At 39.4% G+C, this 13,210-nt stretch overlaps 1 protein-coding gene across 1 annotated transcript in view; it reads right to left on the minus strand.

Moving 5' to 3' along the window:
* ATP10A (ATPase phospholipid transporting 10A (putative)) overlaps window positions 1-13,210 on the minus strand; it is a 146,102-nt gene that overhangs the window by 77,481 nt on the left and 55,411 nt on the right. Inside the window, exon 2 of the mRNA XM_077807119.1 lies at window positions 8,542-8,746. Coding sequence (XP_077663245.1) covers window positions 8,542-8,746 — 205 coding nt within the window. The remainder of the gene's footprint in view (window positions 1-8,541; window positions 8,747-13,210) is intronic.

The following is a 13,210-nucleotide window of genomic DNA, read 5'->3' on the forward strand; positions in this document are numbered from 1 at the left end:
GGGGTGAGGGCTGCTCAGACGACTAATGAGTAGAACTGTTGCTGGGAAAAGGAAATAAAAGCAGGAAGCAAGGAAAGTGAGTTGTTTAGCCACCTCCTCACCTCTTAAAAGAAGCTGCTGACAAGAGGGGAGTCCTTGGGCATATGCTCTCCTCCCACAGAGATCTGCCAAAAGGAAAGGGAAGGAGAGAAGAAAGAGAGGGAGAAGGGTCGCTGCCCTCCCATGAAGAGGAGGCGTCAGAGGGTAGGGGTGCAACTAACTCTTCCATGTATTTATGTTTCTCTGATCTTACAGTTCTCCTCTTGGAAACTGTAAGATAGAGAGCTGTGTGCCAGCACCAATGGAAGAGACTCTCTCTCTCTTTCCTGCACAATTTTAAAATGGAACTCTAGAGCCCCAACACCACAAAGCAGTGACTGGTGATGGAAATGTCCTTTATAAATAGTAAATACTAAGATTAATGGGATACCAGATGTGAATGGTGGAGCCTGATGTACCTATTTCATTTCCATTTCAGAAATGCAATTTAGATAAAAGAGTTTATCTCACAACATTACACAGAAGTGTTTATATAGGCTGATTCTAATCTTATTTTGCAAATGGGTGAAATCTGTAACCTGCAGGGAACCTCTGCTTCTGTGAGATTCTAGTCCTCGCTGTTGGAGAAAACAGAAGAGTCCTAATATGGATAATGAAAATGGAGCATTAGATTGGACTATTACAGGGTACCATTAGTGATGACACCACTGTTACATTTCTGTCAGTCTTTCCATTATAGTCTCTAATTTCTAAGTGATATAACTAAGTGGTAACATGCTCTCCAAACTGGAAACTAGCATAAAGTCTTAGCCTGGAATCGTATTTTTTTATCATCATCCTTTATCAGAGACTTGCTGCACTGGTGCTCCTGATGATATCATAGGATTAAGAAAACCGCATCCTCACATAATACCAGAGCCAACTACCTCTATGATAGCTCTTCTGAGGGAGGAGCAGGGGAGATGGGAGGATTAACAATAAATCTATGATTTATAACACTGTAACATACACCATATAGGAGAGAGTTGGGGAACTTGAGAACCACTCTGGGTAAATTAACATTTCTGTGATGCTGTTGTCTGGACCTAGCTAAGTGTCTGTTTTACTAATTAACATGGGCTCCTTGTTGCGTAAATGTTGAAGAGCCCACGAGCCATGCTTTAGAAACATAACCTCTCTGCTGCCGCCCCTGCCTTTTTGGAGGAGAAATGGAGCCCGTGAAGCCCTGTTGTGGTTCCATGAAATAGAGGTGGTCCCATGCTGCTGACCTTACCTCTGTGGAATGGGAGGAGCCCCTGCCATTGCCTCTCCGTGTGAGGGTGTGCCTATGGAATGGGGGTGGGGCACTAGGGGCAATGCCATGGGGAGCTGTGAGTCATGCTACTCCTAGGGCTCCAGAGTGCCTTAGGCCATGTTTACACTAGTTAATTTACAGCGGCACAGCCATACCGATGCAGCTGTGCCACTGTAAGATTGCTCACATAGGACTTTAAGGCGACGGGAGAGAGAGCTGTTGTCAACATAATTAAACCACCTCCAACGAGCAGCAGTAGATATCTCGGTGGGAGACAGTGTCCCACCAACGTAGTGCTGGGCACACCAATGCTTCTGTCAGTGCAACTTATGACACTTAGGAGGGTGTTCTTTGCATACCCCTGAGCGACATAAATTATACCAATAAAAGTGCTAGTGTAGACATAGCCTTACTTTGGCCCTGAATTCAAAAATGCTCAGTGTTTGATATGAAAATATCATATTTGGTAACAGATATTATAAAATGATTTCCCCATCCCAACAGCACAGCAGTTAGTATCTAGGACTAAGGAATAACCAACCACGACACTCGGTTTTGTTAAAGAAAGCCATATTTAAATGATGCAACAACCAGGAAAATTTAAAAGGAAAGGCCGAAAAACCTGCTCTTAACTTGCTTTAAATTTAAAAAATTTACCCCTTTTGTAGCAGAAAATTAGTTTAACGTTTTTCGTCTCCAGCTTCAAAATGCTTAATTTTTCCATATGAAAAATTGTAATGTAGAGGTGCCAAACTGACCTCCTGGAGAATGAAGTCTCCTGTTTCTCCACAGAGCAGATACATACACGCACAGTAGCATTACACATCCCCCCCGCCCAGCTTTACCCCTGCACCTTGACCCTGGGCTGAAAGGACCACCTCTAGGAACACGAGGGTATTTCAGTCTCCATGAGTAGGATTTTCAACCCTGGATACTTTAAGTTAGGCCCCATAACCCACATTTAGGCACAAAAATAAAGGTGGCCTATGTCAACTGAAGCTGCCAAGTGCTCAGTACCTTTGAAAAAAAAATCACACCATTTATTTAGGTGCCTCAGGTTAGATGCCCAGGTTTGAAAATTTTGACCTATGCCTACTCAAATCCTTAGCTTCTATAATGAGACTGCCAATAAATCTTGACAGTAGGAAAAGCGATGTGGACACCTACACACTAGAAACTAGAATAAGATAATCAACTCATTTCACATCGACCACACAGGAACTGAACTATTCTTCAATCATTTGCATAACTTCCCCCGCCACTATAAAAGTAATCACAAGACAACACCACAAAGGTAGTGAAGGAGTGAAAAAGTGATAAACTGTTATATTCACTAAAAATTCTAGAAGTAAACAGATTTATAATACTTCCACTTGCTAAGGACGCATTTTAAATTTTATACTCAATAAGTTGCTGTTTTACTTTGTCTTGCTAGTTGCTATATCATCTTTTTAGAAATATATTTTTATAATTAGACACATCCACAATTTTCTCAGAAGTGGTCTCTGAAAGCATAACCTGAAAGGATATGGTACAGCAATAACAAATGGTGTGCTTTTCACCCTGTTTCAACTTTTAAAAAATATATTTGTGTTGCCTTGGAAGGTTTTACTTCTACTGACATGGTGAAAATTAAAAGCCTGCTTTTGAACTGTGATTTTGAATGGGCTTGACATGTTAGCATTTTGCATTGCATAACAAAAAGCCTATATAATAAAGTGTGACATGTCAAGTTTGGGAATTCTGAAAAAGACTTGTTTCACTGAAAGCTTCAGCTAAGAAAAGTCAGTTTTTAGTTTAACTACATTGCAGTACAGAAGATACAAAACAAGGAAGTTGATTTCTCTTTTTTGCATGTTGTGGTTTTTTTTTTAAAAAAACTTTTCCCTATGGTGAATCTAATTTTGGCAATGTGCGTGGGATAGAGCATTAATCTGCTATTTTAACATTCACATATCTGGAATTTTAAAGTAACTTTACTTAGCTCTATGAATTTTTTCAAAAAAAAAAAAAAAAAAAAAAAAAAAAGAGTGCACGGGGAATTACACCAGAAAGTTGCTAGAAATGTTTTTACCATTTGTGCAGCCTGCTCATGTCAATCCAAAGTATTTACATCTCTAAATAAGACCAGGCATTATGATTAGTCACTCTCCATCTAATTATTCATTATAATTTAGTATTTTTACTAGTCCTTTCAGATAGGTACACACAGAGCTAGATTGAGGCTGGCCCTCTATGGATGGATGGAGCAGGTAGGAAAAGGAAAGAGAAGCAAGTTCCTTCTTTTACCCACTTTGTCCCTTCATGGGGTTCAGTCACAATCTCTCAGGGCTAGTCTATATTATAAAGGCTATCCTTCTTGTGCAAACAGAGCTTATACCAGCAAAAGTTCTTTTGCCAGAACAGTTAAACTCTCCCCCCAAATAACAAGCTATACTGGCAAAAGCACTCCTTGTGGCGGTGTAAGCTGTGGCTACATCGGGAGTGTAGTTGGCATAGTTATGTTGTTTAGGGTTGTGTTTTTTCCCCCCACATCCTGACACAGCTACTCTGGCAAAACTTTGTAGTTTAGACCTGGCCTCAAACATACAGCTAGTGGCACCAGCAATGCTAGGGTCAGTCTATGTGAGCAGTTGCACTGGTTTAACGTTAGGAGTTACTTTAAACTGGTTTAGTTAAACCAATGCAGACGGCTGTGTGTGGATGCTCTTATTTAGGTTTAAGCCACGTTTATTTCCAGTTTAGCTTAAATTGATTAGGACTTGTAAATTGATCTTTTTACTGACTTAAGTTAAATTGAAACAGGAAAGTTTGAATCCGAAGTGTCCAAAATAAACCAAAATAAATGTGCGTCCACACAGAAATTTTCACTGGTTTAGCAGAACCACTTCATCTAAATCTATTTAATCCAACCAGTACACAATTGTGTGTAGACAAGGTCCAGGTCTTCAGAAAGAAAGAGCAGGGGTTAAGACATGATCCTCTACTGTCCAGGTATGAAGAGGAACACAAGCCAGCTCTTCAAAGCGTGGTGCTGCTGTTGCTCCAATATGCACTCCCCCCAGAGCCTTGTCCTGCGGCTCCTGCTGAATTGAAGCTCTCCATGTACGTCCCACAACATGGCCAGTTGTTTTATGAATCACTGGTGCACAACTTCTAAAAGAGCCTTTGTGGATTTTGTTAGGAACACACTAAATAAAAATATTTAGGTTGTTTCATACTGCAGTGCATTAAGAATGTAAATGTTTTTCCATGAATCTAGATTAATACTAGCAAAATATTCTAAATCATCCTTATGAAACCTGAAAGGAAGGATTGATCCCTGTAATGAAGGCTGCATCTGCTTAGCCACTCTCAGAAGAGTGGCTAGACAAAATATTTTAAACATACGTACAGCATTGCATAAGCAATTATAGAGGGAGTGGTGGTAAAACAGCCTGCACAGTAATACAGAAAACACATGGATTTTTCTTGCAAAATGTGTCTCCTATTAGGTACGGCACACTCAAATGTTTGCTGTGACATAAAGAACAAATAGGGTGGGTTAGAGCTTAGAAGGAACTTGGAAAAACTTTTCGTGCATCTTGGTGATATACCAAAAAGAGTGCTGGTTGTTTGCTGCTAGAACATTAGGTCACTCAAAACTTGGGTATAGCAAAGTATTCTCATCTTAACTTTTCAATGTGTCTCAATACACACACATTAATCTGATCCATGCCCCCGTATGAAAGAAATCCCCTATTTTTTTTGAGCGAAAGGCAAATTATATGAAAGGAAATTTCTGATTTTAAGGTTTTTGAATATACTGATCTCCATAGTATCCAGGTCCTGAGACTACAGTACCTAAATATTAAGGGGGAGAATTTCAAAGGCACAAATGCCTTTGAAAAATCTCTCCCTATATTTTACTTCCCAGAAGAAAAATTAAAAAACGCAATCCGGCACTGAGTATCATGACAAGTTAAAAGAAAAATAAAAAAATTCTGAAATATTTCATTTCATGAGCTGCTTTATTCATTTTAACTAGAATTGTTCTCCAAAGATTTATTTACATAAGATCAGACGTACAGGGACACTGAAATAAAAACTACTGGTTAAGTGCAAATCAGTAAATTTAAAAAAAAAAAAAAAAAAGAAATTGCCTCATAAATTTATGGCAAAATGGGGAAAAAAGATCAGTAAACTCAATTACTGTGTAGTAGCACTTTAAATATTGACTGGTTTCAGGAGCATCATATCTTTAAACTGCAATTGCACAAATGAATTTCTCACCTACTTGCTGGAGAGATTGTTTATTTGCTAGCCTACCTGATATAAATGTATATACCAAAGAGTCACACATTCAAATCTGATTCTTCAAAAGCCAGAGAAATGGCTATACAGCCCATGAAATTAAAACTGTGTACAGCATCAAGGATTGCTTTCACAGTTTGAGTATCAATGGGACGTATGATCATATACAGAAAATATAGGTTTTTAATCACATTTGTTAACATACAATACTAACAATAATGTTCCCAACATACTAGATATCATTCAGATAAATCAAGGCAGAACTGGAATAATTTATATTTCTAGTTACTCCATCATAAAAAATAGATTCTTGGGATTCACCAGCTGAGAAGACCAATAGACGACCACAAATGCAGCAGAAACAATTCTAGGATCTTCATGAGTCTTCTGCACACGTGTATAGAGTGTGATAAGGCCTGCAAAGTGCTGCATCCTCAGTCTCAGGACTGCCGCTCTAATTGCTTGCTGTGATTCAAAGTACTGCTGACAAGGGACCCAATCAATCTCTACTCTAAGTTGTTCCGGTAAGAGAATGGTGTTTTTCCTGAGCACAGGACTGGCAGCCAGGAATTCTGACCATCTCTAGTTCTGGGAAAGTCACTTACTCTCTGGGCCCTGTATACTCCGTATGGAATGTGTACAGGCCATAAAGGGGGTATAGACTGCCCCGGAAGATCACACCTCTTTGCAGGGGAGTTCTCAGACCAATATAGAGCTGGCCTAACAGCTCTGCACAGGCTTCTCAGTCTGACCCTGAGAAATGAGAGTATGTTGGGGTCTAGAAGAGGCACAAGTGTAAAGCACTGCAGTCTGGCTAGTCTGTATCGGTGCCATGACTCTTTATGGCACACAACTTAGAGTAGACCTGGCATGCTGTAAATTGCATGGGTAGGGACTCTTAACTGGGACAGAATTAGGGAGTCAGAAAAGTGGCTTTCCCTGCCCATGCCACCTCCTCTCTCCCTCATGCCCAGCACAGGAAAGGGTACTAAAGAATTTGGCCTTCTCTCTCAGCTTCCCTTTCTGTCAAATGGAAGTCATAGTACTTCTTGACCTACTTCACACATTATACAAAATGATATTTTTCTTAAAACATAAATGCTAAGTATTGATATTAAATTTTTCTCAATGCTTGCTACAGGAATGTTAGATCAAATCCTGTGATGTGCTGCTGATATTTTAACAATGGGTTCCCACATCTTGCCCTTGGCTTGTGACGTGTGTGTGCTATAAAGAGGAGGGAGAAAGGACTGCACAATCTATTCATTTGTTTCCCATTTAAACAAGAGTGCTGTGGAATGAGCCAGGGCCACATGGCAACAGACATATTAGACTAATTTTACTGTACATACGGATAACGTAGCAGCATTCAGCTCCAATGAATTAATGGTGTGGGGTGGAGTTCTTATAGGGAATTTGGGGACAGGCTCCCATGGGATTTTTTTTTAAAAAAATGATACTTAACATTTGGTGGAAAAAAAACGTGCTCTTCAGAAACTTATTTCTGAGCCCCAAGAATAAACCACCTCTGGCAGGGATGATTCAGCCGGGTCCAGAGAAGGGGTGAACTTCATTTTAGGAACAGAGAACCCACTAGGGTGACCAGACAGCAAATGTGAAAAATAGGGACAGGGGATGGGGGGGCGGTAATAGGAGCCTATATCAGAAAATGACCCAAAAATCGGGACTGTCCCTATAAAATTGAGACATCTCGTCACCCTAGAACCTACCCCAATCTTCCCTGTCGTTTGGTTGTCTAAAAAGTGACTCAGAGGAACTGCCTCTGACATATCACTGTTCGACACTCACCAGGGCAAGTTTTTCAAAGGTTTTAAAGACTCTTCTCATATTACTGAGACATATATAGTGATGTCACATGCCAGTGGTTTTGGCCAGTACTTTAATAAGGACTGCTAGCATATTGCTGAGGGAATTACAGGATGCTGCAGTTGCCCTAGACTTTGAAATTTCAGGTATGCACGCTGCTGACAACTTAATTGACACGGAAACCAGGACTTGCGTATTTAGCGCTTTCTGAGTTATTCTAGGAGGAGGTGATCATGTGTTGTTTTCTTTGGAGCACTCTTTCAATATTTGACTTTTGCGGGGGGCTTTCATTGAAATAAATGGCAGTTTTGTCATTGACTTCAATCTATATTTGGCACTTACATGGGCCCCATTACTGCAGTATTGGAGCATCTCACAATCACAGCACCCCGTGAGAAATAGAAGTGCTATTATCACTGTGTTACATATGATTAATACAGTTGCTAGATTACGGTTGCTAGATTAAGTAAAACTCAAGCTAGTTTTCCAGACATTTCATACAAAGCATCTCCTATTTCTGACCTCCTGGGTTTGTTTATTTGCATGCACAATGTTGTCGTGGAGAGATGAATGACAACAAGGGAGCAGTGAAGCAACTTTTGTAGCTCGTGCTCTTGCCGGCTGAAAATACACCATTAAAAACACATGCATGCTGTACCTTTAAAGCTCGAGGGACATACTGGGACATGGATTTTTAGGTAGAATTTCCAACTGAAAGTGATTTGGCCCACAGACATGAAAAACAGCTGTTCTTTTCTATGTTGAAAACTATCTACAGAAAGAACAGTTAAAAATGTGATAAAAACCAAAATACAATAGAAGTCATTAAAAAAAGTAACATTTGCCTGCCCCACACAATTACCAAACATCTCCTTTTTCAAATACAGAGAAAGAATGTGCCAATAACTGCATAACGGTATCTGAGGTAACCGTTGGCATATGCTAGCAGTTTAATTGTAATTGCAGTGGAGCACCAGTCCTGCTAGAAGAAGAAAGGTTAATTGATTGGTGTGGTTCTGGATTGGTGAAACACTTACTGAGTTTAAACAAACCATTATCTTAAATAAAAATGAAAGATGTTGACTTACCAACTCTAAGAATTTCCTCACTACCTGTCTTTGTTTTAAATTGGTCTCCCCATCCAGGTTAGCAGTTTCTATATGACACAGCCCATCGGGGTCACTTGAAGAGAGCAGCAATATGTCAGCAGGTATGATTTCATTACAACGAAGCTGAACAAAGTCGCCAACTTCTACTTCTTTCCAATATCTGTTCATATATTTCTTTTCATTCCTGACAAAGAGACATGTACAGGAAACACATCAAAACACTGACCAGGTAGGGATGTCTCAGTCTAGTCTGTATGGATTTTAGGCTGGACCACAGAGTATTCATGAGAAATCACCAAGGTATTCTCAAATTCTCCCTCTTTAGAAAAATTAGATGGCCACAAAAATGGTGATGAATAGGTCATGTGACTGGATAACAATTATTAAGAACTAGATCACAGGCTAGGCTGTGTGGTTTGGTGGTGGCATAAAAGAGAACAAGTCACCTTCCTTTCAGTCTCTAAATGGCCTACCTACCTCCTGGGCATGAGTACATTGGGGTAAATGGGTTCTGTACACCCATTACTCCTACCCTTGACAGATGGGTTGGCCATGGCTCCTCCTCCATCACAGTGCACGAATCAGTTCAGCTTAACCAGTGCAGGGGTGGGGGTTAGTTACCTGCTATTGATGAAGGCCAGTAATAGATTTGTACCCCACCTCCGGGGTGAGGGTAGGACAGGAAAGGAATTGGACAGGCCTCTCTGAGGCACAATCCCTTCCTTGCACTGTTCCTGAGGCACCACAGCTATGGGCCACCCTGTATCAGCCCAGTCTAGCCTTCAAAAGAAGTAATGAGAATATTTGCACACATTGTAATGCAAACCTATAAAAAGTCACTAACATCTGTGGGAAATACTGTTAAAGAAATCCAGCATACCAGTGTTTTTCCTCTCCCCACTGACTACTAACAACGGCTATGACTTATAAGGATGAACTTTGTGTGGTGCTGCATGTGAAACTTAGACCCAAGAGCCAAAAATTCACAGCCCAAATGAATTCCAATAAAAAAAACCCCACTAAGCTAGAGTCACCACGGTATCTCTGCTGAAAAACGCAGCCACAAATATAGTGTGGGGAGAAGACATTCTTGTTTCCTTAAAGTGCCCTTTTATAGTGGCACATTAACTATAGTGGCATCTGTTATACAGTTAATAGTCTCTCTGCCCAGCCATTGTAAACCTTCTATTTTGCAGCCAAATTTCTTTGTCACTTCAAAGATTTATCTAGTTGAAACATTAACATATATGTTATTAATCTAGATCTGCTCATTCAAGCTCTCTATTTTTTTTAAAATGAGTTAATTGGTAACTTTTTTTGTGAAGAGCAGGGGGAAAAAGGAACAAGTGCCTGCTTAAAATAAAATGCTTTGAAATTTTTAAAAACAGCCAAAATATTAACTTTGCAAAACACCTCTGCAAATGGGAAATAGCTACTTTTGACACTTTCCTAAACTACCAGAACATAACAATTAATGAAATAACACTGCACAGTATCCTAGATGTTTGCCATTGTTGTTACGTTGCAATTGACACTGCCATTATTCTTCCTTGACACCATCTATGCCAAGAGAACAGGATTATGAAAGGGAAAAAAAACGTTGCCATTTTATGTACTTTAAATGTATTCCTTAAAAATATGTTTTGCATATGAAGATCCTGAATAGACTTTTAACTAGATCAAAACACAGAAGACCTGCTAACTTTCAGAATTACTGTAAAGGATTATGACCCAGATTTTTTAAAGGTATCGCTGCACTCAGGATTGCAACATCTAACTGGTCCAGGAGCCTAAAATTCATTTTCAAAAGGGATTTAAGCATTAGGTGCCATCCCTTTTTAAAATGAAATTTAGGCTCCTCAATCCCAAGCACAGTGACACCTAAATACTTTTAAAAACCTGGACCTACGTACCTAATTCGTCCTTGTTTTGACTCCATTGGTGTCAGAGTTATACAGCATCTATGTACTTATTTAGCATACACATCGAACAATAAAATGTCAGGTAATGGGGCAGGGATGTATCTTTCTTAGCTGTCCCTTCCCTATGACCAGTTTATAAAAGGAATAATGAAAATTATGGTTGTACCCCCTTTTTAACTAAAGATCACTACAGAATAATAAGAGCTCTAAGTGTAAAACATGATAGCTTAACAAGGGTAGATAATTTTCACATTGGCTGTAGACATATTCAGCATTCCCTCCACGATCAGTCTGAAACTAGCATTTAACTTTTCCTACTAATGAGTATGAATTGCTTTGAAACCAAGAGTGCAGGGATGTAGTACAAATCACTGGATCACAGATCTGAAAGGTTTGTTAGCTATGCAAGCAGTAACTCAAAACACTTTCACATGTGACTGCTACTCTTAATCTTTTTTAATTTAACTGTAGAAGTGAATGAAGTTCAAATGCATTTGTAATGAGTGGTGCTATATAAGTGTTACCAGACTAAAAATCAGACAACAGTCCTGCAGGCTATAGTGCCTAACAACTTTTAATTAATTTTTATTGTTTAAAAAGCATTGCACTTCGAGCATTTCTTAATCTCCCACACACTTGGCAACTATCACACTTGTATACTATCTGCCACAGGAAGGGTGGAGATCTTGGACTAGAATGCCAAATGTCTCATTAAGTTGGATGTACTGTAAGAGTGTTTGCAACAGAGTACCTCCCCCTTAATTAGGAACAGAGGAACTGCCATATCAGGTCCATGAAATCTAGTTCCTACCTCTGACACCTTGTATTTAGCTGTGATACTCTGAGTACCTTTCCCAGACCTGAAGAGCTCGGTGTAGCTCAAAAACTTGTCTTTTTCACCAACAGAAGTTGGTTCAATAACAGATATCACCTCACCCACCTTGTCTCTCTAACATATATTGTCTACTCATAGCTCCAGTCATTCTGAGAGCCCCAGTTCAATCCCTATTTTATATGAAAATCTTCCCATGCCTCTGAGAACACAGTATTCCAGGTGAGGGTGTACCATAGATTTCTACAAAGTGGCATTGTAATATGTTGGCATTGTCTTCCATTCATTTTTATACATTCCACCTTTAAAATAAAAAAAAAAAAAATTACTGCTTCACGTTGAACGTCTATTTTGACTGAACTGTTCACAATGATGCCCAAACCTTTTTCCTGAGCAGTTACTGTTAATTTAGAACACAGTTAGGTGGAAGTATAGTTATTATTCCTTCTTATGTGTATTTGCCAACCATGATTTTTTTTGCCATTGTACTGTCCATTTGTGAAATGGATAGGAGCCTCTGAAGTGCCCCCACATCTTCTCTAGTGAATAGTCCAAATTGTGCATCATCTGCAAATTTTGCCACCTCATTTTTCACTATTTCCCAGCTCACTGAATACATTAAATTAACTGTGCTAAAATAGATCTTCGGCCACCCTTCTGTGACCTCCCATGTAACCTTGTGCCACATTGAAATCTGTTTGCACTTTCCTGATGTGTTCTTATCTCATAGCCAGTTTCTAATCCATGACAATACTTATGCCTGTCACCCCTGACTTTAACAGCCTCTTGTGAGGAACTTTGTTTAAGCTTTCACAAAGCCTTTGACAAATGTCAGATGGCTCTTGTTTAGCCTCTATTTTTGACATGCTCCAATAATTCTAGGGAAGTATAATTTTCCTTTAGCCTATAAACCTGGAGGTGTAGATAAATGCCTCAGAATCTAGGCATTATGATGTACTACTGCCAGGCTATGGTACAGAACAAATGCTGTTACTTGATAGTTAAACGGATGCATTATGGGTGAACTAGTTTCCAATATTTGTACCCAAATATTTTAAAGTGTAGTGGAGGGTCTTCCCCCTCATCAAATGCATAGATAAAAAGCCATTCTCCCTCCCCCTCCACCGCCAATTCTAATTTCCACTGACAAATTTACTCTGAGCAGACTGAATCTGCTGGCTAGGGATACAAACAGCAGTGACGGAAATCTTTTCACTCCAGCTTTCTTCTGAAGCATAAACTGATACAAAGCAAGCCAGCAATTCCACATTTTTGGGCAGGCCTTTAACTGCAAACATTGGTTTAAGCCTTGTGACATAGGGCCAAAGTCTGCTAGCCCAATTCTATTGGTTTCAACAGGGTTACACCAGCAGCAAATTTAGCCCTGAAAGCTATGGGCATAACTTAAAAGAATAATATTTATCTGCAACAATTAAGTGCAATTATTCCGAAGTATCTCCTGAAAGCTTTTAAACAGCCATGGGAGGCCTGCAACATACTTTCAAACTTGTGTACAACAGAAGTTATCGTAACTGATATCTAAATACTTGTATTACACTGATTGCTCCGGGGTTTGTGCCAGATCTTGGGAATGGCTATATCAAAAAGTCTTAGGCAAAAGGTAAAAGGTACAGATGACTGTTAAAGTTTTTGTCCCTAGATTTAAACTTAGGTAAATCACAATATTTGATTGGTTTTTGTAAAGGTGTGTTTTAGTTTGTTTTTCAAACTATACCATTCCACTGTTAAAGGTTTAAGAACAGAAGTACCAATGTCTTTCTAGCCCTTACCAAAAATAATTTTGTTTCTCCCTTTTGACAGATCTCAGATGTTTAGGCAAGACAAGGTAGTTCTTTAGAAGACAGACACTATAATTGCAGACCTATTCAAAATT

This window comes from Eretmochelys imbricata, chromosome 1 (assembly GCF_965152235.1).
Source record: "Eretmochelys imbricata isolate rEreImb1 chromosome 1, rEreImb1.hap1, whole genome shotgun sequence".
NCBI classification, from domain to species: domain Eukaryota; kingdom Metazoa; phylum Chordata; order Testudines; family Cheloniidae; genus Eretmochelys; species Eretmochelys imbricata.